This window comes from Pan paniscus, chromosome 9 (genome assembly GCF_029289425.2).
Source record: "Pan paniscus chromosome 9, NHGRI_mPanPan1-v2.0_pri, whole genome shotgun sequence".
Lineage (NCBI taxonomy): Eukaryota > Metazoa > Chordata > Mammalia > Primates > Hominidae > Pan > Pan paniscus.
The window spans coordinates 107,439,637-107,466,856 of record NC_073258.2 but is presented as its reverse complement, the minus strand read 5'-3'; the positions used below and the strand labels follow the sequence as shown (position 1 = coordinate 107,466,856).

The 27,220-nt window shown below is 34.1% G+C and overlaps 1 protein-coding gene and 1 long non-coding RNA gene across 2 annotated transcripts in view; one reads left to right on the top strand and one right to left on the bottom strand.

The window, feature by feature from the left end:
* LOC134731207 (uncharacterized) overlaps positions 1–27,220 on the bottom strand; it is a 233,845-nt gene that overhangs the window by 49,574 nt on the left and 157,051 nt on the right. The window lies entirely within an intron of this gene.
* The window catches only part of GUCY1A2 (guanylate cyclase 1 soluble subunit alpha 2), a 344,865-nt gene that overhangs the window by 301,273 nt on the left and 16,372 nt on the right, over positions 1–27,220 (top strand). Inside the window, exon 7 of the mRNA XM_034933619.4 lies at positions 8,989–9,143. Within this exon, the coding sequence (XP_034789510.3) occupies positions 8,989–9,143 (155 nt within the window). The remainder of the gene's footprint in view (positions 1–8,988; positions 9,144–27,220) is intronic.

Genomic DNA, 27,220 nt, shown 5'->3' with positions numbered 1-27,220 from the left:
ACACTCCTACAGACTGAGTCAAATTTAAATATCTTATCAGGTATCAAATATATTTAAATAAAAACATACACATTAATGAGTGCCCTGTGAGAAAGTGGTGGTGAATTTGAGCCATATTGCTATATCCCCACAGCAATATCTGACATTTTATTCAGTGCCATCAGCTATATGATTCTAGACATGCCCTCCTAATCAGTGGTTTGTCGGGTTTTATCCTTCCTCATCAGAAAATGTAAACAAGATTACAAACCCACTTTCTTCCCCAACTGTAAAATATTAATTATTTAAAATTTTACCATGTTTTATTTTATAAAAGTGATAATAGCTCATATTATATGGTCTGAAATTACCAGTGATGAGAATAATTATTTGGTCAAATACTTTCTGTAAAGTTAAATTTATCTATGAATGGTGCTTCTGTAATGTTTACAGTAAATACAGTAAGATATTTTGCCCAAAGTGCTGTTTGTCTTAGTGTATTACTTGATGTGACATTCTGACACCATCAGACTGGAGGCTGAGTCCTCTGATAAAAAGAAAAATGCCACATAGCCACAGAAATTATTTCACCCTGTTTCCTTGCACATCTGGGAAATAAGCAAAAATTGTAAAAGCTGCTAGAGTGAGCTGATTGTTTTCTTCCTAAGAATCTTGAGCTTTCAAAATTTGAATTTAAAATAATTGACTTTCTTGTCAGAAAAATATTGATTATTAAGAAAAGAACGAGACAAAAATGTAAAAAGAAATTTTACTTACCTAATTTTATTAAAGGAGTATTTAATAAAACTTTATGATACATTTTAACTAATTCTGGTGAAAGGATTAAATATTTGTTTCATCCTTACCTCACAATGTACACAATGATTTTAAGCTCCTTTCTGTTAAAGCAGTTAAAGACGTTTCCAAAGTCTAAAATCTTAATCACATAAATCTAAAAGCAACACTGAAATGCAAACATGAGTGAAGAGCTTACGGGCTTTTTCTACTAAAAGACTTTCTTCTTTTTCTATTATAGACCTATTTTAATTTGGACATTTTTCTTGCACAAATAAGACTGTTTCAATACAAATTTGAATTTATTAACTTGCTAGCTCATAATGTTACTCATGGTTTCAGTTTGACTTGCACATTCCAGAATAAATCTATTTACTTAATTATAAATGGGTGTGTGTCATTGTCCTTGACACCATGAGAAATATAATGGCTATCAGGAAGTGGGGGAAAGGAACTTAGATCTTTCTGAATGTCTACTATGGGCCTGTTGTTTCTCTCAGTTGATTCTGCTAACAGCCCACCTAAGAAAGTATTAATCATGCCAAGAAGGTATTATCATTATTATCTTATGAATGAAAACTTCACAGGGGTAGCTGACATGCCTAAAATTCACACAGCTAGAGTATCTTTTAAGAGTCCTTCTTTTGCAAGTGACAAAATAAATAAGCTGGCATAAACAATTAAAGGAATCCACTGACTTAAATAACAGAAGCCCAGAAGTAGGACTAGCTCTCTAAGAGGCTAGATATAGCTGCAAAATTGTTATTACCATGAACTTGGCATCTCTGTTGTTCTCTTTGGTTTGCCTTCCCAGCATTGGCCTTATCCTCAGGCTCTACAAGCGGATCTTCTACAGCCCAAGTCCCCCTCACTCCGACAACTATGGTGTCAAATTGGCTCTAGCCGTTCACTAGAACGCTGTACCGTGTTCACAAATGTATCCTGCACCAGCTGGGGGAAAAGAGGATCTCTCCTTATAGCTCTCTTAGAATTCCTGAGATTTACTCTCGTCTTTTTTTTTTTGAGACGGAGTCTGGCTCTGTCGCCCAGGCTGGAGTGCAGTAGCGTAATCTCGGCTCACTGCAAGCTCTGCCTCCCGGGTTCATGCCATTCTCCTGCCTCAGCCTCCTGAGTAGCTGGGACTACAGGTGTCCTCCACCACGCTCAGCAAATTTTTTTGCTAACCTCGGGGAACTGTCATACCCTTGCCAGTTTGGGTCTGTTCCTGGACCTGGGGGTGGAGTCAGTCCCACCAAACCTGCGGAGCTGAGAACGGAGCTGAGCTCAATGAGTATTTTCTTGAGAAAGACTACTGATTCTCCAGAGTGGGTCAGCCCCACCCACCTGTCAGTAGTGCCCTGCCCTCTTTTATACTTTAACTTTGTAGCAATGATCATAATTTCAATTAGCTATTGTATCTTTTACAGCAAATGAAAACTCTAAAACAACAAATGAAGACTTATTTCTGTTTATACGCTGAGCACTTAGAACAGAGTCTGTGATTAAGGTTGGATGTATTTTAGATGAGGCAATCAATAAGAGTAAAAGCTCACAGGCTTGAATGCAGCAAGCAGTTTAGGGAGTGTGCTGAGTAGACCAGTCAGGAAATATTTAGTGTAGAAAAGCATGAACAATAAGATGGAGAAGGGATGGAAGGTTTCTGGTGTTGGATTTAATAATTGTGTAACTAGTATTTTCTGAGTTTCAATTGGAATATGCTAACTCTTCTGTGTAGATGAAGTAGGTAAAACCAGATTAAATCTGATTTTGTTTGTTTTATCTGATTAAGTCTGATGGGCCCAGAAGAAACAGCCCGAGGCATCACTTAAATTTGGGCATTTTTTAATAATGCGCTGAACTCGGAGCCAAGTGAACTAAGATCTAGAGCTGAGCCTAACACTAATGTAATGTTTTCATTGTGCTCTTTTGAGCTTCAGTCTATTTGTAAAATGAGGGAGCTGGACTAAAGGATCTGTGCTGCCCTCCTAATCCGACACTCCTCCTTTACTAAGCTAAAAGAGAGTTTTGGCTTGCTGAGATAGAACTGTACAAGCATTCTACTTTTAAAAGTTGCAGGAGGAATTTTTTTAATGCAGTTGTTTGTGAACCTGGTAATAAAGAAGCAGAATATTGTGAGAATAACTGAATCTTTTGATAATTGGGGACTTTAACGTGTCCCAGAGTTTTGCATTATTTTATACATTGGATATATAAAAGATTGGGTGATAGATAGCCTAACCTCACGAGATATCCTTAAGTTTTTGTGTTTTTCAATAAATCCCTAGGACAAATATTTTTTTTCCATGAACACTCTCTTAAAATAAAGTCTAGTATGCTTTGTCAAAGCTTTGATCAGATGAAAGCATTTATATTTCTGTTTATCCTCGTTTACCAAGATTAATAGGTTGCTAGAGGTCTACTGAGTACAGAGTTTCTCAGTCTTGGCACTGTTGATATTTGGGGCTGGAAAATTCTTTCCCAGGGCTGGGGAGCTGTTACAGGAATTTCTAACTCTAACAGATAGATGCCAGTAGCACCTCTCCCTCCCAGTTGTGAGAATCAAAAATGCTTCCAGACATTGCCAAATGTCCACTGAGGGGCTCAGATGACCTCAGGTGAGAACCATTGGTTTAGTGCAAAGTAATCTCCTTTAACTAGAGCATACTGGCCAGATGGATGCAAATGTTACTGCTTGGTTAACCCATTTAAACAAAGTTAAATCTTGCCCAAATGAATGTAAAGCCCTCATTGATAGTTAAATGTATCTCACTGTTTGTCTTACTGCTAGATACTCTTGGCACATTTTGAATGAGGGAATCAGTGACTTCCTTATATAGGCAACAATTCCTGGGAAATCTCAATAAATTATCAGAAGAAATGCAAAAGAAAACAGTCTGCTGATTCAGCTTGTAAGTTTCCAGTGGTATCGCCTTACTTCCCAAACTAAATAATTCTCTGAGTCCTGTTCCATGATAGGATAGTGACTGTGGGTCAGTGCTGTTTATGTGGTTGTTGATACTCTTGTGCCTCTTTTAGATAGTTTTCTAAGAGACAAGACATTTTTTTTAATGACTGTTCCTCTCTATGACCCTCTGCCCTCTCAAGGATATCAGAGTTTTTGTCTTCAGCATTTTTCAGGTTATAATAAATTATAATTCTAAAAATTAGGCTGAAAAGAAAGCCTCAGGTCTTTTGAAAGGAGGCAGAAATAGAACTAGATAGGCCTTTCAAATAGTTGGTATGGAGTATGGAGTTTTTTTTTTTTTTTTTTAACAGAAAGAAAAGAAAAAAAGAGTCTGTAAAATGTGTCAGTGTAATACTCACTTCTGCTCTCCTCCTGCTTGAAAAGATCGCTGTAGTAATTAGAATCTCAAACGGACAGTCTTAGCATCTAAAGTTTGGGTGTACTTCTAGCAAACATGCATTGCACAAGATAACAATATAAATTGACCTTCTGAAAGTAAACAAACCCAAAGAAATATACTAATATTGGGCTGGGCGCGGTGGCTCACGCCTGTAATCCCAGCACTTTGGGAGGCCGAGGAGGGCAGATCACAAGGTCAGGAGATTGAGACCATCCTGGCTAACACGGTAAAACCCTGTCTGTACTAAAAATACAAAAAATTAGCTAGGCGTGGTGGCGGGCGCCTGGAGTCCCAGCTACTCGGAAGGCTGAGGCAGGAGAATGGCGTGAACCCGGGAGACGGAGTTTGCAGTGAGCTGAGATCGTGCCACTGCACTCCAGCCTGGGCAACAGGACGAGACTCTGTCTCAAAAAAAAAAAAAAAAAAAAAAAGAAACATACTAATATTGCAGTGTGCTTTGCTGATTTTGATTTTAGAGAAAGGTGCTTTACACTTAGTTTGTGTAAGAGGAATACTGCTACTCAGCATGTTTTGCTTTCAGTCCAAATAGAGAATCCCTCATCAGAAACAGGCTTAAGTTTTTCAAATAGTTTACTTTTTTTAAAAAGTAGGTCTCACTTCTGCTTCCAGCCAATATGGAGTACAGTGACTAGATTTGCAGTCTCATCTTTAAAAAAACTTTTTAAAATCAGGACAAAACATACAAAAGAACAGTTTTCATGACAGTGGACATTAGACAATGGAAGATAGTGATTCCTGAGAGATAAGAAACAAATTAAATGAGCCCTATGATTGTCCTAGCTAAATGCCTTGAGAGGCATCCAGGCTGTGGCTCAGGGAGGGGCAAACCAGGAGATACCCAACAAACTTCTTGAGTTGAAGAGATGGAGCTGAGAGTCTTGGGAGACCAAGGAGGCTAAAGGTCATCGACAAGAGTATCAGAGAAGTAAGAGTTGCAAAAAGACCCTCTGACATCTTCCAAGGATCCTCATTACATATTCTTCAGGGTAGTGATTAGTGCACATATGTGAAGAAACTACTTGAGCCCTGGTGTGAGGGAGATACCCAAAAGATCAGATGGAAAAGCACCTAGCACTTATACAGGACTTGGAAAACAATGCCTGTTTCCATCAGGCAGAATGGAAAACCTCATAAATCAAGGACACTGCGGAGAGTACTCAAGGTTCTTGCCTTAGTAAGGGAGGGTAATTAGCCCTTCATGAAACACTGTTCCAGTCTTGCCTAACAAATCTTAAAAGCAAGACTTGAAAGGAACAAATTTTTTCCAAGTCATTAAACTGCATCCCAGAACAAAGCTCAATAATATTTATGAGATTATAAAAATATCCAGCACTTAAGAAGTCAAATTTATGATATCTGGCATCCAATCCAAAATTACTAGACATAAAGAAAATCTGAGACATGGGACTCATAATGAAGAGAAAAATTAATCCAAATGGATAGGTACAGAGCTGAAACAGATGTTAGAATTAGCAGACAAGGGCATTAAAACGGTGATTTTTAACTGTATTCCATATTTTCAAAAGCTAAATTGATACCTGGAAGATTTTTAAAAATTCCAAATTGAACTTCTATAGAGGAAAATTACAATGTCTGAGATGAAAAATATGTTGAATGTGATTAATAACAAATTAGACATTGCAAAAGAAAATATTATAAATTTGAAGACATAGCAATAGAAATTATCCCAAATAAATGGAGAAAATTATTTTAAATGAATAGATCATCAGTGGACTTTGGAAGTAATTCAAGCTCCTAACATATGTGTAATTGGAATCTCTGAGAGGGAGAGGTAGACAGAAAAAAATATTCAAAGAAATAGAAAATTACCAAATTTGATAAAAACTATAAACCCACAGATCCAAGAGCTCAACAAACCCAAAACACAAGAAAAAAACATCAAGGTAAATCATAACTAAATTACCTAAAACTGATGATAAAAGAAAAACTTAAAAGCAACCAGAAGTAAAAGATATGTTATATATAGAAGAATTAAGATAAAGATGATAGCAGATTTTATATCCAAAATGATGCAAGATGGGAGCCAGTGGAGCAGCATCTTTAAACTACTGGGGGTAAAAAACTCTTTAAACCTAGAATTCAATATGCAGTGAAAGTATCTTTCACATATGAAGACAAAATTAAGACTTTTAAACATAAAAAAGCAGACGGAATTTATTATCAGTGGGCCTACAGTATAAGAAATATTTAAGAAGTCCTGTAGGAAGAAGAAAAATGATACCAGATACAAATGGATCTACACAAAGAAATGAAGGTCACTTTAAATGATAAATTTGCTATCTTTCCACATCCCATGAGTTGGAACATGAGGGTGCTCTGGATATGTGCCAAGACATGAAGAAGGACCAATGAAAAGGACCAGGTCCTTGAATTACTGAGGGGAATAGAGCAGCCTGGCAATCTGGATGACCCATCTAGGAACTATTATTGAAAGACAAATAAAAGTCTATGTTTTCAAAGTATCTATATTTTGCAGTTTTACTGATACTACCAATTGTTTCTTAATTAATACAATTATTTTTAAAGCTGCGAAGTTATGTCTGCTACATCAAGATCTTTAATTTACTTGGAATGTTTTTTCCACATAAAACAAAGTTGATCCAGAGCATTCTAATAAAAAGGACATCTTTTTCTCACTTATCTGAAATGCCAACTCTTTTATAAATCTAGCACCTACATATGCATGGCAGCCTTTCTGGGTTAAATGCTCCATTTGTCTATTTGTTTATATGATGCTATCTATGCACTAATTAGATATGTTTCTGGTAGGGCAAATACTGTAACTTGTCATCTTTCTCAGATATATCTTGACTCTTTCTACCATACTGAATTTTCAAATAAATTTTAGAGTCAGTTTTTTAAAAGTAGGTGAAAAGGTTATAAGGGGATGCAGCTAGGTCACATTAGTTTCAACCTATCTTTTTATGAGTTGATATATGCAGAAGTCTCCAGCCCCAAGACAAGGGTTGTTCTCAGACTGACTTTTTTCCTTACAACCAGAGTGGCAAAGAGAGCCTGGTGGTGAAGGGGTGATATTTGGCTACTTGGTAGGCATCTAGGGGTCAGGTTTCCTCCCTCCAAGGAACACTCTACCTTCCCCTAGAACTAAGGATATCATCTCCCACTTGTTATCCATTAGCTTCAGTTATTTGGTGTAGACTGTGTCAATATAACCCCATTACTGTTATCATGTTTAATTATATATCAACTGTACACTGAGAGCTTTTTCAAGGCATGGACCAGACAGACTAATCAGAGAGTAAATACACAGCACTTAATTTACTCTTCAGAATTTTTAATCAATGCCTATTGACTGTCTCAAGGGTTGAAGTCTCTATTTTAACTCAATTTTAAAATGGAGTAAAATGGGGAATTCAGCCAATTTATTCAACATTTATCACTAATGTTGAATACCTGCTTTGCTCTAGGTACTATACTAAATGTCGAATATTCAGCAGTAAAGAAATATATATACTATATACATGTATATAATATATAACTATATGATATATATAACTATATTATATACATGTATATAATATATAACTATATATTATATATAACTATATTATATACATGTATATATTATATATGACTATATATTTTATACATGTATATAACATATAACTATATATTATATACATGTATATTATATATAACTATATATTATATACATGTACATTATATATAACTATATAATATACATGTATATTATATATAACTATATAATATACATGTATATAATATATATGTATAATATATAACTGTATATAATATATATAACTATATATTATATATAAAACTATATATTATATATGTGTATATAATATATAACTATATATTATATACATGTATATTATATATAACTATGTTATATTTATATATAATATTATATATTATATATTTATATAACATATTATATGATTATATATAACATATATTATATATTATAATATATAACATATATTATATATTATAATATATAACATATATTATATATTATAATATATAACATATATTATATATTATAATATATAATTTATATATTATATATAATTTATATATATAAATTATATATATAAATTTATATAAATATTTATGTAAATATAAATATAAAATATTTATATATAAAATATTTTATATATAAACATATAAATATATAAATTATATATATTTATATATTATATATAATATACAGTTATATTATATATAATATAATTATAACTATATAATACATAATATAAAATTATTAGTAACTATATATAATATACATGTATATTATATATAGTTACATATAATATAGTTATATATATTATATACATGTATATAATATATATAACTATATCCTTCTCTGATGGGAAAATCCAACATTTAAACAAAATAAACAGAAATATAAATATTTAATTTATAATTATGTTTAATGCTATGAAAGGAACAAATAAGGTTTTATTTAAGAATAACTGGAGGGAGAAAGTGGAGAAAAATATACTTTTCAAGTTAGACCATATTACATACAGATGAAATCTGATTTAACCTGTAACATAACCAGATTTATGTAGCAAATTAAACATAAATTTTTTCATATACTTAATCCATTCATTTGTGTATTCAATAGCATTTATGTTCTTTGAGCCCTATAATGATCCAGCTATTAGGCTCACAAAAATGACCAGGACTCAGTTCCTGTCTTTGAGGAGGTCATAGTTTTTTTTTTATTATTATTATTAATTAGCAGTGCCTTTCATTAAAATAATTGCATACCAAATGGAAACAAATATGTTCCTTTTCCTCTTTCATTCTTCTTTAGATGAGGATAGGAATTCACTCGGGCTCCGTGCTGGCTGGAGTTGTTGGGGTGCGAATGCCACGTTATTGCCTGTTTGGAAATAATGTCACACTGGCAAGCAAATTTGAGTCGGGAAGTCACCCTCGGCGCATCAATGTCAGCCCAACCACTTACCAGTAAGTGTTCTCTGGCCTCCTCCTTCCTGTCTTTGCCTTTGTTTTGGGCTGCTATGCTGTCATCTGCGAGACCCTGTTCTTTTTCTTGATCCTGTCATTCTCCAAGATATTATGAGTAGAACTGCCCAAACCCAAAAGATAGATAGTAATTGTGACACAAACTTTTATTTGCACTCTGTGAGAGTGCATGAAAAATCTGACATGACTGAGAGGTGAATATAGGTTTGTCATTTCCCACAGTCTCTGTCCTTCTTAAGTATACCTGTTTAAAATACAGGAGAGCAAATGTTCTTAAGGATCTGCATTATAATAGAAATCTCAATATTTTCAAAATGTTTCTGTTTATAAAAATGGAAGAAATACAATAGAAAAGGTGGTTGGACTGTTTTTTTGAATAAATAAATAAATAGTCTTTAAATTTATATATATATATATATAAATTATACCTTACTCAAAATGCTTGGGACCACAAGTGTTTTACGGTTTGAAATTTTTTGAGTTTTGGAATATTTGTGCATATTACCTGGTGAGCATCCCAAATTTGAAAATCTGAAATCCAATATGTTCCAAAGAGCATTTCCTTTGAGTATCATGTTGGTTCTCAAAAAGTTTCAGATTTTGGAGCATTTTGGACTTTGGGATTTTGAATGCTCTGCTATACCAGGTACAGAGTAAAACATTAAATTCTTTTTATCTTAAAGGTAATCTTTGACAACACTACACATTTTTGCCTCCTGAATTCATTCTTATTTTGTGTCTGGTAGAAATCTCCCCTATTAGATATTAAGCCCTGTATATGGGCAGCGACTGTGTCTCTCACAGTCATAATGATGAGTTTGGCTCATCATTATATCCCCAAACTTATAAAAAATGTCTAGCCCATAATAAGCACTCTGTAAATATTTATCAAATTAATGAATAAATACATTGATAAGATGGACATCTTCAAAATTAACAGCAAAGAAAAGCATGAAAATGTTCTACTTTATCACACTTTGGCTTTATTCTGGGCATTACTGTATAGCTGCTTAATTAATTTCATGTTTTAGGTAACTTAGAATCATACTGAAAAAAATGTATAGTAGGAATAGTGGCCATTGATTTTTCTATTGACATGGTTACAAAAAACTCAAGCAGAAAATTTGAATATAAAGATAATAAAAGTTGACTATAATAATAAATAAAATAGTGATATTTTCAAACTTTTGATACCAAATTAGAGGGTAATTTGGTATCAGAAATTCCAGAGAGGGAATTTAAAGTTTTTAGATGAAAGCAGATACTTCCAGATTCTGCAAAATAGATGAGAAAGAAAACTGAAACTACAAATATAAAATCAAGAGAAAGTTCACATTAAAAATACATTTTAAAGCTCTTGCTAAGCTCATTAAAGTAGTGAATACCTTGATTTTACCGTTTTTGAATAAAGACACACCTCTTAGTAATTTTAAGGAACCCAAGAGATTTTGAGGGCCTCACAGACAACTTCTGGACAAAGTTTCAGGATTCTATATAATCATTACTTATCTAAGAACTATCTGCTATTTTCAGGATGTTTATAAGAGGATTTGCATCTTTTAAACTTCTCCCAATTTTCCCAACACAATTCTGGGCATATTACAGATGATCTGAGAACAATTACCATGGCAAATTGAATTTTGTCAAATTCTCTAGTAGAGATCAGTGATTCTGATACTTTCTGCTCTATACGATGAAAAAAAGTTACTGAAGATCAGCTACCTCACTCATATCCTATTACATGGTTCCATTTATTCCCATCATGGTATTGAAACTTATTTTCCATGTTTGTGTAACTTAGTGTAGATTTATGTCTTCTGTGACAACTTCACTTAAAAAAAAAAAAAAAAAAAGATGTGTAAAAGAATGGGCCCAACCTGTGTGAGGAGTTCATGCCCTGTTGCTTAGACATCATAACAGTAGCTGGCTTTGTTTACATAGTGATGGATTAAAAAATAAACTCTGCCAGCCATACAAGTCTGTGCATTTTGGTGATGACTCAGAGTTTTTGTAGTCTTTTTTCACAGTTTATGATGATCCTTAGTGATTAACAAGGTCTGAGGAATGAAATCATTTCAACTACTGCATACACTGAAGCTTACTGTTGTGTTATTGTTCTGCACCTTCACCCCCAGGCCCCCCAAAATCAAACAGAGCCATAGATAGACATGTTGAGCTGACAGGTGGGTAGATTCTTGGAACAAATATAATTTATGAAGTAAAACCCAGTATTAAGCTCATGAGAGTTTGAAATCTCTATTTTATCCCTGAATTACATTCTGTAGAATGTCCAACATTACCGGTTTATCTTGAAAACTATATGATTATTATAAACTTTGGAAGTGGACTGTTTTGATATTATGATAAATTGAAATCATTTTTTGAATTGTTCATTCCTAATCCATTTTGTCTGAAATATTCAAATAATTGAATTTTTAAAATATTTTTGTAACTATTGTGGAGTACTGAAAAGATAATATAATATCCATGATCCTACCACAGTTATACACTTTATATTTTGCTTCAGATATTTCTTAATAAAAATAAACAAAACATTTTCTTTGGAATTTTCTCAATCTTTCATTGTGACATCCTAATGAGTTTGGTGTGTTTCAAAGTCCTGTGTTTTGTTTTTTCTTCTTTTTTTTGAGACGAGTCTTACTCTGTCGCCCAGAATGGAGTGCAGTGGCACAATCTCCGCTCACTGCAACCTCCACCTCCCGGGTTCAAGGGATTCTCCTGCCTTAGCCTCCCAAGTAGCTGGGACTACAGGTGCATGCCACCATGCCTGGCTAATTTTTTGTATTTTTAGTAGAGACGGGGTTTCATCTTTTTAGCCAGGATGGTCTCCATCTCCTGACCTCGTGATCTGCCCTCCTCGGCCTCCCAAAGTGCTGAGATTATAGGCCTGAGCCACTGCGCCCTGCCCCAGTCCCATGTTCTATATATTAACTTTCTACATATGTATCCATGAACAATATAATTTTATTTTACATGTTTTAATTTTCATAAATGGCATTTTACTGTATGACTGTTATCACTAACTTTGGTTTCTTTTAAACACAATTTAATACTTTTAAGATCTATCCATGTTGGAACATCTTTCTTTGGAAATTCCAAAGAAAGAATGGGTTTGGTAATTTGGTCAAAGGTGCATTTTGAGCTGTAACTAAGAACTGAGATAGTAATCAGTTTATTCCTATGTGTTTTTATTAACAAAAGTCCCTTACTGATGACTGTCTAAATCATAGACAGCTCTAGCTCATCATTTTAATTGCTGTATGGCATTTCAGTGTATGACTCGACCATATTTTAATATTTCATACATATATTCCTCTGTTGATCAACACCGGTATATTTTCTATTTTTTAATTATCACAAAGTTTGTTCCTATGAACATTATTTACCTGACATTACAAAAAAGAAATTTTTATTGAGTTTTAAGTTTTCCAAATTAGACATTTTCATTTTTCTTCAATAAATGTGTTTACACACATTTTTGTTCCCATCATCCCAATGATGGGATAAGATTTTTATGGGATATGGATTTTAAATAGTGCACATAATATATGCACCATTAATATATGCACTTTAGTGCATATAATATATATATTATATATACTAATATATTACTTTACTGCATATAATATATATTTTAAAATAATGCATATGTTATAAACAACTGTCTTAACATCATGCTGCTGATCTATAAAACAGAAATAATTGCTTATATGAAGGATGGCTTTAGCAAATTTTGAAATAAATGATTTATCTCAGCATAATTATTTTTTCTTGCTACAGTGCAAACTAAAAATGTAGAAAGACTTGAATTTCTTTGGTATGAAATTTTTCTTAATCTTTAAACATTTTTGCTTTTCTCATTTTACAATTGATCTACTTCCAGATGTTTTAGAATGCCTATTTTTAAATGACTGTGAAAGGCTTCTTTCTGTTAAAACCAAGCTTCTTCCTAACCACTGCTACCTGAACAGCTCATTGTATGAGAGCATGTACAGTCGAGCAGATTAGGCAGTGGTGAAGTGCATGAGCTCAGAATCAAAGTGCCTAAGGTAGAATCCAGGCTCTAAAGTTTCCTGTCTACATGAACTTTAGTGACTTAATTTCTTTGGACCAAGTTATCTCATCTCTAAAATGGGTACATGTTTATGAAGATTATTGTTGGCATTTAATGTGATATTTTTAAAGCTCCTTATACTTGGAACATATTAGACATTCATTTATTGCTTCATCCTGTTCTTTCCATGGAGGAAGAAACCATCTTATTCCTTCACTTGAATCTCATAATTTATAAATTTAGCCATGATGAATGATGTGTGCTAGTAGGATTACAGACCTCATCTGGAAATTCGAGAGAAAGAATGGGTTTGGTAATTTGGTCAAAGGTGCATTGTGAGCTGTAACTAAGAGCTGAGATAGTAATCAATTTATTCCTATGTGTTTTTATTAACAAAAGTCCCCTACTGATGACTTTCTAAATCATAGTCATACGATTAAAAATTGGCTGTGTACATGGAAAATTCCCAAATTTAAGCAAAGGTACATAATTAATTCAATTAATCACATGATTAATTGAATTATGTACCTCTGCTTAAATGTGGGAATCATATATGTATATCTATATACATATGATTACTAAGTAATCATTACTTAATAAGTAATCATATATATGTAAGTATGTAATCGTATATATAGTATATAATTAATCTAATTAGTAAGTAATCATATATATGTGATTGCTTACTAATTAGATTAATTACTTACTGTTGGCTTCAACAACACAAACATTATTTTATAGTTCTATAGGGCACAAGTCTGACACAGGTCTCACCTAGCTAAAATCAGCGTGGGCGTCATGAGGCCTTCATTCTTTGCTGAAAGTTCTAGGTGATAACATGCTTTCTTGCCTTTTCCAGCTTTGAGGCCACTCTCATTCCTCTGTTCAGAACCTTCTTCTTCCATCATCAAAGCCAATAATAGTTCATCTTTCTAATTCTACTTCTATCATCACATATCTTTTACTGACTCTTCCTCCCTCTTCTACTTTTAAGGACTCTTGTGATTATGTCAGGCCCACTGGATAATCCATGGTAATTTCTCTATTTTAATGTCATCTGATTAGCAATCTTAATTCCATCTGCACCCTTAATTCATCATTGCCATGTGTATTAGTCAGGGTTCTCTAGAGGGACAGAACTAATAGGATAGATGTATGTATAAAGGGGAGTTTATTAAGGAGTATTGACTCACAGGATCACAAGGTAAAGTCCCACAATAGGGCGTCTGCAAGCTGAGCAGCAAGGAGACAGTCAAAGTCTCAAAGCTGAAGAACTTGGAGTCCAATGTTCAAGGGCAGGAAGCATTCAGCATGAGAGAAATATGTAGGCCAGAAGACTAAACCAGTCTAATCTTTCCACGTTCTTCTGCCTGGTTTTATTCTGGCTGTGCTGGAATAGATTAGATTGTGTCCACCCAGCTTGAGGGTGGGTCCGCCCTTCCCAGTCCACTGACTCAAATGTTAATCTCCTTTGGCAATTCTCTCAAAGATACACCCAAGAACAATACTTTGCATCCTTCAATTCAATCAAGTTGACACTCAATATTAAACGTCATACCATGAGACCTAACATATTCACATTTTTCAGGGATTGGGATGTGGACATCTTGGGAGGTGGGGGTTATTCTTCCTACAAGAAGGGAAAATTTAAATGCTAAAACCTGCCTGGAAATATAGCCCCAATCTTACTTCTGCATACTTGTCTTTGAGGATTTAAAAAAAAAAAACATATAAATTATGTAAGCAAAATCTGGGGAGGAAAAAGGACTTTCACAAATGAGACCTCTGGCTTGTAAAGGATTTTTACTGGGACTTAAGATATAGATTCCTGAAGACAGGAATCTAGTGTAGGACTGAATTATATTTCTATATTTAAGAAGCAGTAGAGCCCTTGGCTTGAGGAGAAGACTAAGAAGCTATCCTGAGAAATAAGCAGTTTTTATAAAGATGACTGCAGTCCTCTCACTGCATAACCTGCCCTCAGACATAGATACCCACATATCATCTCTTACAAAACTCAAGAAGTTATAATATTTAATTTCTCTTTAGACCTCTAGCACCAAGTTTAAAATTGCACAGACCACATTTTTGTGCAAGAGTTTGATACAGTGCATAATTCCTACCCTAGGAATTAAGAGAACTGCATCTAATATTGGTTAAGCTATTTGATGTCCTAGATGAGCTCTCATGCATCTTTTAGCTCCAATATCTCATCATAGTCACAGCAAACATTTATTGAATTACTTACAATTTATTTATATTGTCATTTAATCCTTACAGCAAGAGTGTGAGTTCTGAATTGTGATTATCTTTGTTTTTCAGATGAGAAAAACTGAAACTTAGGTTAAATAAGTCACTAAGAACATTGAGCTAAATAAGTGCGGGAGTCATAATTCAAACCCGTAGCTGCCCTACTCTAAAGCCTGAGATCTTATCTGTGGCCAAGCTGTCCCATGGGTTGATAACTACTTGAAATAACATGGAAAAAAACAATAATTACTTTTTAAATTTTTTAGCTGACACATTATAGTACATGTTTATAGGATACAGAGTAATATTTTGATAAGTGTTTACAATGCATAATGATTAAATCAGGATAATTAGCATAACTATCACCTCAAACATTTATCATTTCTTTTTGTGAGGAACATTCAAACTCTGCTCTTCTAGCTTTCTGAAAATACACAATAAATTATCATTAACCGTATTCACCCCAAGTGCTACAGAACACCAGAATTTATTCCTGCTATCTAGCTGAAATTTTGTATCTGTTAACTTCTCTACATTGTCTCCTCCCCTCTTACCCTTCCTAGCCTTTAATACCCACAATTCAACTCTCTACTTTTATGAGCACAAATTTTATTTTTTTTAAAGACCCATTAATTTCTGAATATTACTAGCCTCGTTGAGATGATTTCTTCTGCAAGAAAATGGTGAAGAGAGCAGTGGGGAGCAAAGTGGAATTAGAGCAAGGGAGATTCGTTTTCTCTTTGTAGATATAATGCCCTCAGGTTGAACTTTTGCTATTCTGGAGTTGTTTTTATCCTCAGGATAATAAAAAGGAAGGATATTATTTCTAACGTGTTTATTTGGAGTGTCTGTATTTCTAACTATATTAGTATCTCTGTCTCTAGCTCTGAAATGAACATGAGTATATGGGACAAACTTGTGGCAAGTGGAAGCTTCCAAGTGAAAAAAAAAATTGTCTGTTGCCTCTGTGAGGCTAAAAAACATTTTGTGTAAGCATGTCTCTAATGCATATAATAATTTACTGGGAATATAGGCTTTTAGGAATTTACTTTATAAACAATTTGGAGGAATGCAAATCTTTCTGGTAAATTCAGAGAAAGACGAATGGAATAACTGAAGAATGATGACATTCCTTGGGTATAGTTTTTATTTCATTAAACTATACCTTCGATATAGTTTAATCAGTAATACTAGTCAAAAACACTAGCTAGAAACTCTGCTTCTGTTCCTTTGTCAATATAATTATTATACAAGGATGAGATACTATGTTATAAATATTTACTCTTCTTCCTATGGACGCTTAATGTGGGGAAAGAAAGATCCAAAGAAACTTCAAGAAATTCTTATCTAGTAGTTTTTCTGTAGCCTTTTCTTAAAAAAAAAAATCAACATGCTCATCTGCACTAGTGATTTGATATTTAAAGAAAATAAAAAGTATTCGGGCTGGCATGCTACTATCCTTCAGTCTTTTAAATAACTTTATTAATCATCTTATCCTTTTCTCTATGGAAGCACCAAAACAGTAAACATATTTTACAAAAGAAATATAATCAGTAAAGACAAATGACTTAGTAGTTTTCCCAAAAGGATAAACTGGAGCGGTGCCTCAAGAATTACATTTCTATTTTTCCAATTACAAACAGCAACATTAATATTACCCTTTTAACTGTGCCAATAAAAGTCATATCTAGCAAAATTGAATGAGATATTCTACTCATTTCAATAGTTCTTTTTACTATCTCTTTCTTTGTCTCCCTGCTATATCAAAAAGCATTTTCCCCAGAAAATGTAATTCTGTGGATCAGGAATCTGATGCCTTCCCAATTTTTTAAAAATAAGTCTGTCTTTTTGGGGGGTAGGGGGATTTTAGAATATTCCACTTCAGTCATTCCATATATTTACCAGCATATTTAAGGCCATTGCAGTGAAGTCTTTAAAAATCAGAATATAATGTTGCAGTTATTTTTACAGTAAAAATAGTAAAAACTTACCTATTAGCTTACTCTTAAAGGTCTAATTGCTAAAATGTGTAAGAATCAATGAGAAAATATATAATTATGTACTTTGCAAAAGTGGTTGGTTGTTTTCCTAGATATGAAATGAAGAGTACGTCTGGCAATTTAAGACATATTTTTCCCTGGGAGGCCGAGGCGGGCGGATCACGAAGTCAGGAGATCGAGACCATCCTGGCTAACACGGTGAAACCCCGTCTCTACTAAAAATACAAAAAAAATTAGCCAGGCGAGGGGACGGGCGCCTGTAGTCCCAGCTACTCGTGAGGCTGAGGCAGGAGAATGGCGTGAACCTGGGAGGCGGAGCTTGCAGTGAGCCGAGATGGCGCCACTGCACTCCAGCCTGGGCGACAGACCGAGACTCCGCCTCAAAAAAAAAAGAAAAAAAAGAAAAAAGACATATTTTTCTTTATGATTTAGTTTATTATTTGGCATAGGTTTGGCTTATATAATTAGGCATAAGATTAAATCTAGAAGTAAAGTTTTGCTGTTTTTCTTTAGGTCCCATTCCTAACTAGTATGAAGGGAAAGCTTGGTGGTTCTCTCTTCTCATGACGGCAGTGCTAAAAAGTTAATTACCTAGTTCCAGGATTCAGAATTTAAAGGCATTAATCTGGTATTCATGTCGATAATTCCTATTTATATGGGAGACATCTGTTAATTTCACACACAGAAAGAATTTCCTTGAAGTATAAATACTGTGATTGGCAACTCTGCTTAAATGTGGGAATCATATACATAAATATATGTCATAAATAACGTTTACAAAGAATGCCAAGCTTAAGTAAATTTTCCACGTTATCTAAAATACCATAAGGTGAAAATTAGTTACTAAGGTAATTAAGCATGATTTAAAGCAAAAGAAAAAGTCACTCCTTACATTTTCCTTTCCCTTTCTCCATTAAAAATGGCACCATTTCTAGTGGCCTGGAGGTCAATATTTATTTTGTAATTAACACAGGTTTAATAATCCTTTCTGAAGCTTCTTTTAGATGTCCACAGTTTAGCTAAAAAGGCCAAGTTCTTTAGAAAAGTAAGTGTTAAACATGTTTGGCTGTGGAAACAATTCAAGTAATATCTAACTTAAAATCCAAGGTAGAACATAGATAAAAGTATTACTGTTGAGGATTTTGGGGGCTGCTGTTACATTTAAGCCTTATGATTAGTGTGTTTATGAAGCATTTTCTATGCATACTCACATGTGCTTGTTTCTGGAAAGAGTTTTTTTTAATATTCTCATCAGATTTCAAAATGGACCATGATTCAGAAAATATTAAGAATCACTACTGACTGATTAAATAAATGAATGACCAAATAAAAGAATGTGAATTTCATACTCCTGTTCTGCCACTAATTAGTTTATGGCCCTGGATAAGCCACATAAATGATCTCATCTTTCATGTACTTATAAACTAGGTTAGGTCTAGATAATTCTACAAATATTTTGTACTAAATCCTGGAACAGAAAAAGTAGCATTAATAGAAAATCAGTGAAATCTGAATAAAGTCTGTAATTTACTTAATAGTAATATACCATTGTTAATTTCTTAGTTTTGACAAATGTACCCAGGTTAAGTGGAATGTTAATATTAGATGAAATTGAGTAAAGAATATAAGAGAACTCACTTCTTGCAGAACTATACTATATATCTTTGCAATTCTTCTATACTATATTATCTTTGCAATTCTTCTATAAATCTAACATTATTCCAAAAAATGCTTATTTAAAAAATTATTATAGTTCTGACATCCAGACCAGGCACAGTGGCTCATGCCTGCAATCCTAGCATTTTGGGAGGCTGGGGGAGAGGATCACTTGAGTTCAGGAGTTTGAGACCAGTCTGGGCAACACAGTGAGACCTTGTCTCTACTAAAATTAAAAAAAAAAAAAAATCCCCAGACATGGTGCATGTGCCTAAAGTCCCAGTTGCTCAAGAGGCTGAGGCAGGGGGATCACTTAAGCCTAGGAGATGGAGGCTGCTATAAGCCGTGATCACACCACTGCACTCCAGCTTCAGCAACAGAGTGAGACCCTGTCTTAAAAAAAAAAAAAAAATTCTAACATTCAGTGAAAGCTGTGAATTTATTTTCAACTTACATAACAGAGGATCTTATATATTATTAGAGACCCACTGAATGTTTTTGAGCCTGGAAACAACATGATCAAAGAAAAGCTTACTTGGAAGTGATGTTCCACAGGGAGTGGAGTAGGGAACACCTAGAGGTGAAATGACCATAAGAGAAGAGGTAACAGCGTTGTTCCAAGCCTAAGGTACAGTCATGAACTAAGGCCATGATCATGGGAATAGAGGTATAGAAGGTATGAAAAAACTTTAAAGAAATAATTGACAGGGCTGACTGGGCAAAAACACATAGCCATTCTATATATTGTATGGTTAATACTGTGCCTTGAAATTGGAAAGCCATATTTATTCACTCTCAGAATTAATGCCTTATGAATATATTTTTAACTTTAAAGTTCTTACTTTTAGGTTTAGCATGTAATCAAGCCTCTGTATCGTTTTAAATTTCTCCTTTTTTCCAATTGTGTGTACATTGTCCTTTGAAGGAAATGGCAAAATTTTATATTATATTGTTTGTTCGTATATGGTACTATGTTGTATTAAGGAAATATGTTTGTTTCAAATCCTCTCAAAACAGGAAGGTAGACTTTTGGAAGTCTACCTTCCAAAAAACTGATCATGAATTGTATTATTTAAATACATTTTAATATTTAATAAAATACAGTATGTTTGGAGTATTCATTTTTAAACTAGAGAATTGAAACCAGTCTTAATTGGGCCTTAATCTTTTAGCAGTCAGTTCTTCCCACTGCTCTTTTGTGTGAAACACTGTGCATCAGGAAAAATCTGATTGCTCTAAATGCTATGTTAAGAATCCTTTCTGTGGCTCTTATTAAAGTGCAAAGATTCTCATGCATTAGTCACCTATTACTAAATCAAAATTGCTTTGTAATCAGTTTTTGTGATATTGGCCAACATGACAGTGTTTCCTCTGGAGATCTTACTTGAAAATTTTTCAGATTTGCAAGTCTAAAACTAACATGTTTGATCACGCTGCTTTGTATGATCCTCTATAAACTGAATACTTTATAAATTCTCAAGCTTCCCTAAATGTTAGAGCTATAACTAATCTTTGAAATAAATTAGAGTAAAATCTTTCTTTTTCCACAAGGAAATTAAGAAACCAGAGAATTTAAGCAACTTAACTAATGCCATCAACTAATTTGTCTCTATCTAACCTGTATGGGGGAAAGAAAAACTCTAAAATGTAAGGGATCAGATATACTGAGCCTACCTATACCTCTTCTCCTCTCTTAGTTTCTCTCTACAAAAATGAGTATTTCTGAGAAGCATAATTTTAGTGGAATTTGCAAGGAGTATTTTCTATAAAACATTGTTCATATAAGAAGTCGGTTGAACTCTTAAAGAAAAGGAAAAAAGTATGCCCTTTTTTTAGCCTCCAAATATTTTCCTAGGTTGATTTGCCTTCTTGGGGGCTGAAGTTATTAAAATTTACATGATCTCCTTAGAATACATTTAGGCTAACTATTTCTGATTGGTTGAATAATATAGAAAATAGAGAACATAGAATTCTTAAGTCTAGGAATCTAATTTGGTACTAATTTTTAAGTAATGAAATCAACTAATATTAATTTTTTAAAATAATTGTGCATATTTTCTTCTTTCCACTTCTTTATCTTTTATACAGAAAGACAAGCACAATGATGAACTTGTTTTTAAGAAAGACTTTTGGTCAGAGAAGTGAAAAATGTGAGGAAATTATTTAACTTACAAGAACTGGTTACAGTTATCTTTTCTAATCTCTCACTTATCATCTCTTTTTAAAGTTCTGTCTATAGACATATTAAACTTTTGCATGAATGTTTTAAAGTTTAAATTCCTTGACATTTACTAGAAGTGGAGTTTTTAGGCTCTTAAAGGTCAAAATTGACAGGGTCCAGAGAAGTCAATGGGGTAGAATGATCTTTAGTTACTTAGCATCCTAAAATTCAAGAATGTAAAGGGCATTAGTTTTGCCACTCAAATAGGAACATCCCAGAAGATGTACACTCTCTAGCAGGTATCAGGTATGCAGAGTATGAACCTATACTTAAGCACACTTTGCCATCAGTACCTACTCCTGGGGTGGGTTGCAGAAAAAAATGTGCAGGGGTGTCGCTGAAGTGCCTCTGAGACTCTCTGCCTTATCATTTTCAGGGGACATACAGGAAGACTATCCCTTTAGGAGAACTTATTGGCCTGAATTTTAGATCCCACAGATTGCCTCAAATTATAAAATTACCTCAACATCTACAAGTAAAAATATTTGCAACCTTAAAACGCATAAACATTTGGTGAGATCCTTTTTCTGTTTTATTTCATCATGAGCTAGATTCTTTCTTTCCTTATTTGGAAAGGTGTATTTCCAGAGAATGAATCACTGCATTTCAGGGGATTTCAGGCTGTCTAGCCGACTCAATAACTACAGTTCCATTGGACCTATCTTCAGACTGCATCAGATCTTGGAGCAGTGAAGCACAAAGCAGAAATACAGGGCAGAGTTCCTTCCTTTCTTCCACTCAAGTAGAAAGAAGAAGGTAAATAGGAAAAATTGAGGAACTTTACAACACTTAGGAAAACATAATGTGTCTTGAGGTCTTTTATTTTCATCTTTCAGAACCGTCGTCCTTCTCCTACACCCAAAAATGCAGTGCCCAATGCTATTACAATAGAATCCAAATGCATTCCTTAGCAAAAAAAGATATTCAGGTGAATAATTTGTAACAACAGAAATTTCTAATTAAGCAAATTGAGGCCCTGAGTTTATCATTACCCTTTTCTGAAGTTAATAATTAATCTTTTTTGAAACGACAACAAAATTACTTCCAGATATCACTCAGGTATACACTTTCCACCGTCCTCTCTTCCATTTTGTTGGAACAAAATGACATATACACATACAAACACACAAAGACTGGAAGAGGATTTAAAAATGGAAGAGAGGAAGGTGGAAAGTGTATGCCTGAGTGATATTTGGCTTAATGTCTAAAGGAAAGCTGAAGTCTCAGGTCCTACAGAAGAGGGAGTGGGTAAGAAGCAAGTATATTCACTCTAAATCTAAATATCAGCCTGTTCACATGCACACATGCATGCACACACACCCAACCTAATTAGGAGGATAATCTAAAACATCCAAAATATGACCAAAAGAGATTCCAGAAAAACTACAAGGGTAGAAAATACTCTAGGGTATTTTAAGTCATAAGATATACAGGGAATAATGTGCTTACAGAATCATGAGAAGAGATAAAAATCAGGTTCTAAGCTGGATATCTTGAAATAATACCCATAAAATATAGAACTGGCCAGGTGCACAAGCTCCTACCCCTGTGCTCACCACGGGAACTATAATAGTCTAGGTCAGGAGCCATGGCCACAGCCATACCAGCCTTTGGACATTAGGAAACTGAAAAATGGATGCCTAAATATGCATTCCCATGATTATGAAGTTAGATGTTAGACTAATGTGTCACCAGTACTGGGCCATTTTCTTGACACTTAGGAAGCTAAAAACTGGAGCCTGCTTCTGCAAAACTCCAATATCAATAGTTACTGTTAATGGTCAGTTGCCAAGGGAAATGGAATCTACTTCACTTCTGCCATTCAAAACTTTGTCAGGTCAATCTTATTTTAGGAACCTAATAATTACGCAGAACCATAGTAGCTAGGGAAATTGGGAAATGTAGTTTCAAGCTGGGTAGCCATGTACTTTTGTGAACTTTATTACTAATAAATAAAGGGAGAACAAATTTTGGGGCACAGCTAACTTTGGAAAGATATGAGAGGTTTGTTCTCCTGAGACATTGAACCAGAGGAATTCTAAATTCAGGAAGGTAAATATGGGAGGATTAAATAAAAGTCTACATTCATAACAGTGAGATTCCCAGGTTATTTCCTAAATTCAACTTCCAGAATGCTGGAAGCCAGGTGTAATCCCATAGGAATGATTGGAATATTGTTACTTGGACAAACTGGACCAAAGGAAAAACAGTAAATATATTGATATTTGGGAACCCTAATAAAATGGTCAGGGTAAACCTACAATTCAACATTTTTTTGCTACACACAAAACTTCTAACCATGTCATAATGACTTATACTTAAATAGAAAGATATTTACAGACATTAGTAATTTGTTGAATGCCTTGACATGAAAAAAGAGACCAAAACAAAAAAGCAAACAACAAAATCTAGTCAATTAATATCTAGAGGAAAAAGAGACAATATAGAGAACTAAAGAAAACTATAAAAAGATGATTAATATTCTTATAGATTTAAAATAGTAAGAACACAACATAAGAAAAAATAATCATACCACAAGAGTGGAAATTAAAATGAGATATCTGAAATTTTAAAATTCTTTATGTGTTGGAAAATAATGTTGGATGCAATCTTCCAGAAAATAGAATGTTTTAAAATGAGGGAATAATTCAAGAAAAAGGAAAACAAATTAGAAGATTAATTTACCAGGTCAATGTCTGACTAAGCCAAAATGCATAAAAAGAAAACATATAAAACAAGGCATACAAAATTATTAAATAACTTTTTTAAAATTCCTAGAACTGAAAGACATAGTTTGCTACGTCAAAAGGTTCAAAAGGATCCACTAATTGTCATTGTACCAAATAAAAAAGATGCACTTAGCCATATTATTATTAATTTTCACAATACCAGAGATAGAAAGACGATGATGATGATGATAAGAAAGACTAGGAGAAAATTCACATGCCCAGGATTAAAAAACAGAATGACATCTTACTTTTTAACAGCCAAATACTGAGGAGAAAATCAATTCTAAACAAGAATTTAATACCTAATTAAACCAATCAAGTTGAGAGAAGAATGAACTAAAGATATTTCCGACATCTAAAGTCTTTAAAATGTCACTGTCCTCATATCTTTTCTACCCCTCTACAAGATGCATCAGATTCTACTGCCTCTTCCTTTGCCCTTCAAGTATCGCTTGGTGAGCAGTAGCTGGGTAGTGAGTAGACAAATTTGTGATTACCCCCTGGTAGACAGCATTCTGAGAATGTCACTCTCTTATAGCTCTGCACATTACACAGATCTTTCCAGTTGTTGAAACAAACAAAAGATTTTCCAATTTCACACAATGATTTCAAACGTGCAGATGTCAGAGAGCTATATATACTAGTCTGCCGCTATTAGAGGCTGGAACTGGATCTATTCATTTCAGCAAGGTTTATTCTGTCCATGGGGTTGTCCAGGGGGCAAATTAGCAAATAAAAATAATCACTTTATGGAAAGACATTTTCAGCAAAACTCAAAATTCTCTTGTTTCCCTCTCAGTCTTCTCCTGTCCCATACATATTATCATCAGAGATAGGAAAGTATTGGTTCAGGCCTAGCTCACAGAAGGCACTTAATGATTACCTGTTGACCAGTTGACTGCTGAACTCACTGACCCTTTTTTAAAATTCTGAGTTTTGTGTTAAAATTTGAACTACATTTAGATCATTTGTACTTCAGTATGAATAAGTGTCAGACCCTTTCCCAAGGTAGGATGTAGGACAGAGCACAGAGCTTGGTGAAAATTGGAGGAAATGAGCATGCAAACAAGAGGTGAGAGAGTCAGAAACCAGCTTCATTTCTGCAGCTGTGATGGAGAAGCTCCATGGACCTCCATGGAATCAAGCTTCCTGCACATGCTTGGGAGCCATCCATTGATCCAAAGCAGCAGTGGATTTTTATTTTGAAAAACAATTTGTAGAAAAAACTGTTGAGCAGAGAAAGGGTGACAGGCAGGTAAACTAGGATTTGTGTGATTTCCAAATGCTTATTAAACATGTTGCCAAAACTCCCAGAGTGTGTAACAACCAGCTGGGGATTACAGCTGGGGATTAATTTAGATTTATATAGAATCTAACCTTCCGTATCAGCCCTGAGGTGCTAAAGAAATGGATTGTTAGGCAGAGCTTTAGAGCCAACCCAGGGACTTGGACTTAATAAAGCATTTCAGAGGGGATCCGAGGCTCTGGGATGATCAGGTTCTAAATAATTCCTAATCCTTGTATACATTTGATTGCTTACTCAGCACCATGACTCATATCATCAACAGGCATGCTGTGTGAAATGATTCCCCTGACCTCCTCCACAAACCCCCCAGTAAGTCATTCAGATTGTCCTATTGGAAGTCAACTGAATATTGCACTTCAGTGTTCTTATCTACAAAGTCTGCTGTAATAAATACTGGATATCATAGGAGCTTGAATCAATTTATCCTTATGTGCTCTCATTTTTACTATTGAAATTTAAAACTGTATTTAGTTTATGGATACCAAAATGTTTACTGGGAAAAGCAAATACCATTTCATAAAAACTGTTGTCTCTGTAATTTCTAGCAAAGTACATGAGATCTATTTAAAATGTCAAGAGATCAATTCATTGTGAAAAGTTTCCTCCCAGCCAATGTGCAGTGAATTATTTAAAAGTTCTGACATCTGAAGCAGCTGGTACCATCTTCTTTCAGTCATTTACAAGTACCTTCATAGATGTAACCCCATTTTTGTTTTGGGTTGAAAAATCTCAATTATAGCAAAACAAAGATCTTGGTGAGACAAACTGTAAAAGATACATTTGAGGACTTAAAAGATAGGGAGAAGGGAGTGTGGCTCATGTGCAGTCCTAATTGTTGATTATGGGCTTTAAGGAAACTTTGTGGAAAGACTGAACTATGGCTATATGTGGTTCTTAACTTTTGTACTTAAATCCATAGTCATCATCTCTCCTTTTCTCCTGTAGAATTTCTTCCTTTAGGTTGTATCAGATGTTGTATCATTGTATTGCTAATTTGTTTCAATGAGCATTTCTTGTCTTTTTAGTTATATTAACTTATTCTGCAAGTCCCCACTTACTCGTCTCCATTCAGAGGACTATTTATAATGTCATAACCACTAAAAAAAAGTTTGTTGATTGATTGACATCAATGATTGACACCTATATATTACACATTGATGACTGTTCTATTTGAGCTTAGAAAAATTGTTGTGGAATTCACTGCTAAATTAAACTGCTGTATAGGGCTTTTTACATTTTATTTCTGAAGTGACTGATTATATATTAATAGTAAAGAAAATTGACATTTGTGAAAATGAAAAGTAAAAAGTTCTGATGACTTCCATTCTTATTGTCATTAATTATTCCTTAGTTTAGTTGTTTTGTGATGGAGAGCTATCTTACGTAGTCTTGTTATTTATTGTTGGGCTAAACTTGACTGTGTTTACAGGTGTAGGTTCCAGTTCCATTGTCACTACTGTCTTGCTGTTTCCTGGAGCAATTCAGTCTAACTTATTCTGAACTCATTTTCACCCTCTATAAATTTGGTGGAGATGAGCATTTTTCAACTTTTAAGTTCAGGGGTACAAGCACAGGTTTGTTACATACAAATGTATATACATACTTACATTTGTAAATGAGTGTCATGGGGGTTCGTTGTACAGATTATTTTATCACCCAGGTATTAAGACTACTGCCCATTAGTTATTTTCCTGAACCTCTCCCTCCTCCCATCCTTCACCCTCCACCCTCCAAAAGGCTCCAATGTGTGTTGTTCTCCTCTATGTGTCCATGTGGTCTCATCATTTAGCTCCTACTTATAAATGAGAACATACGGTATTTG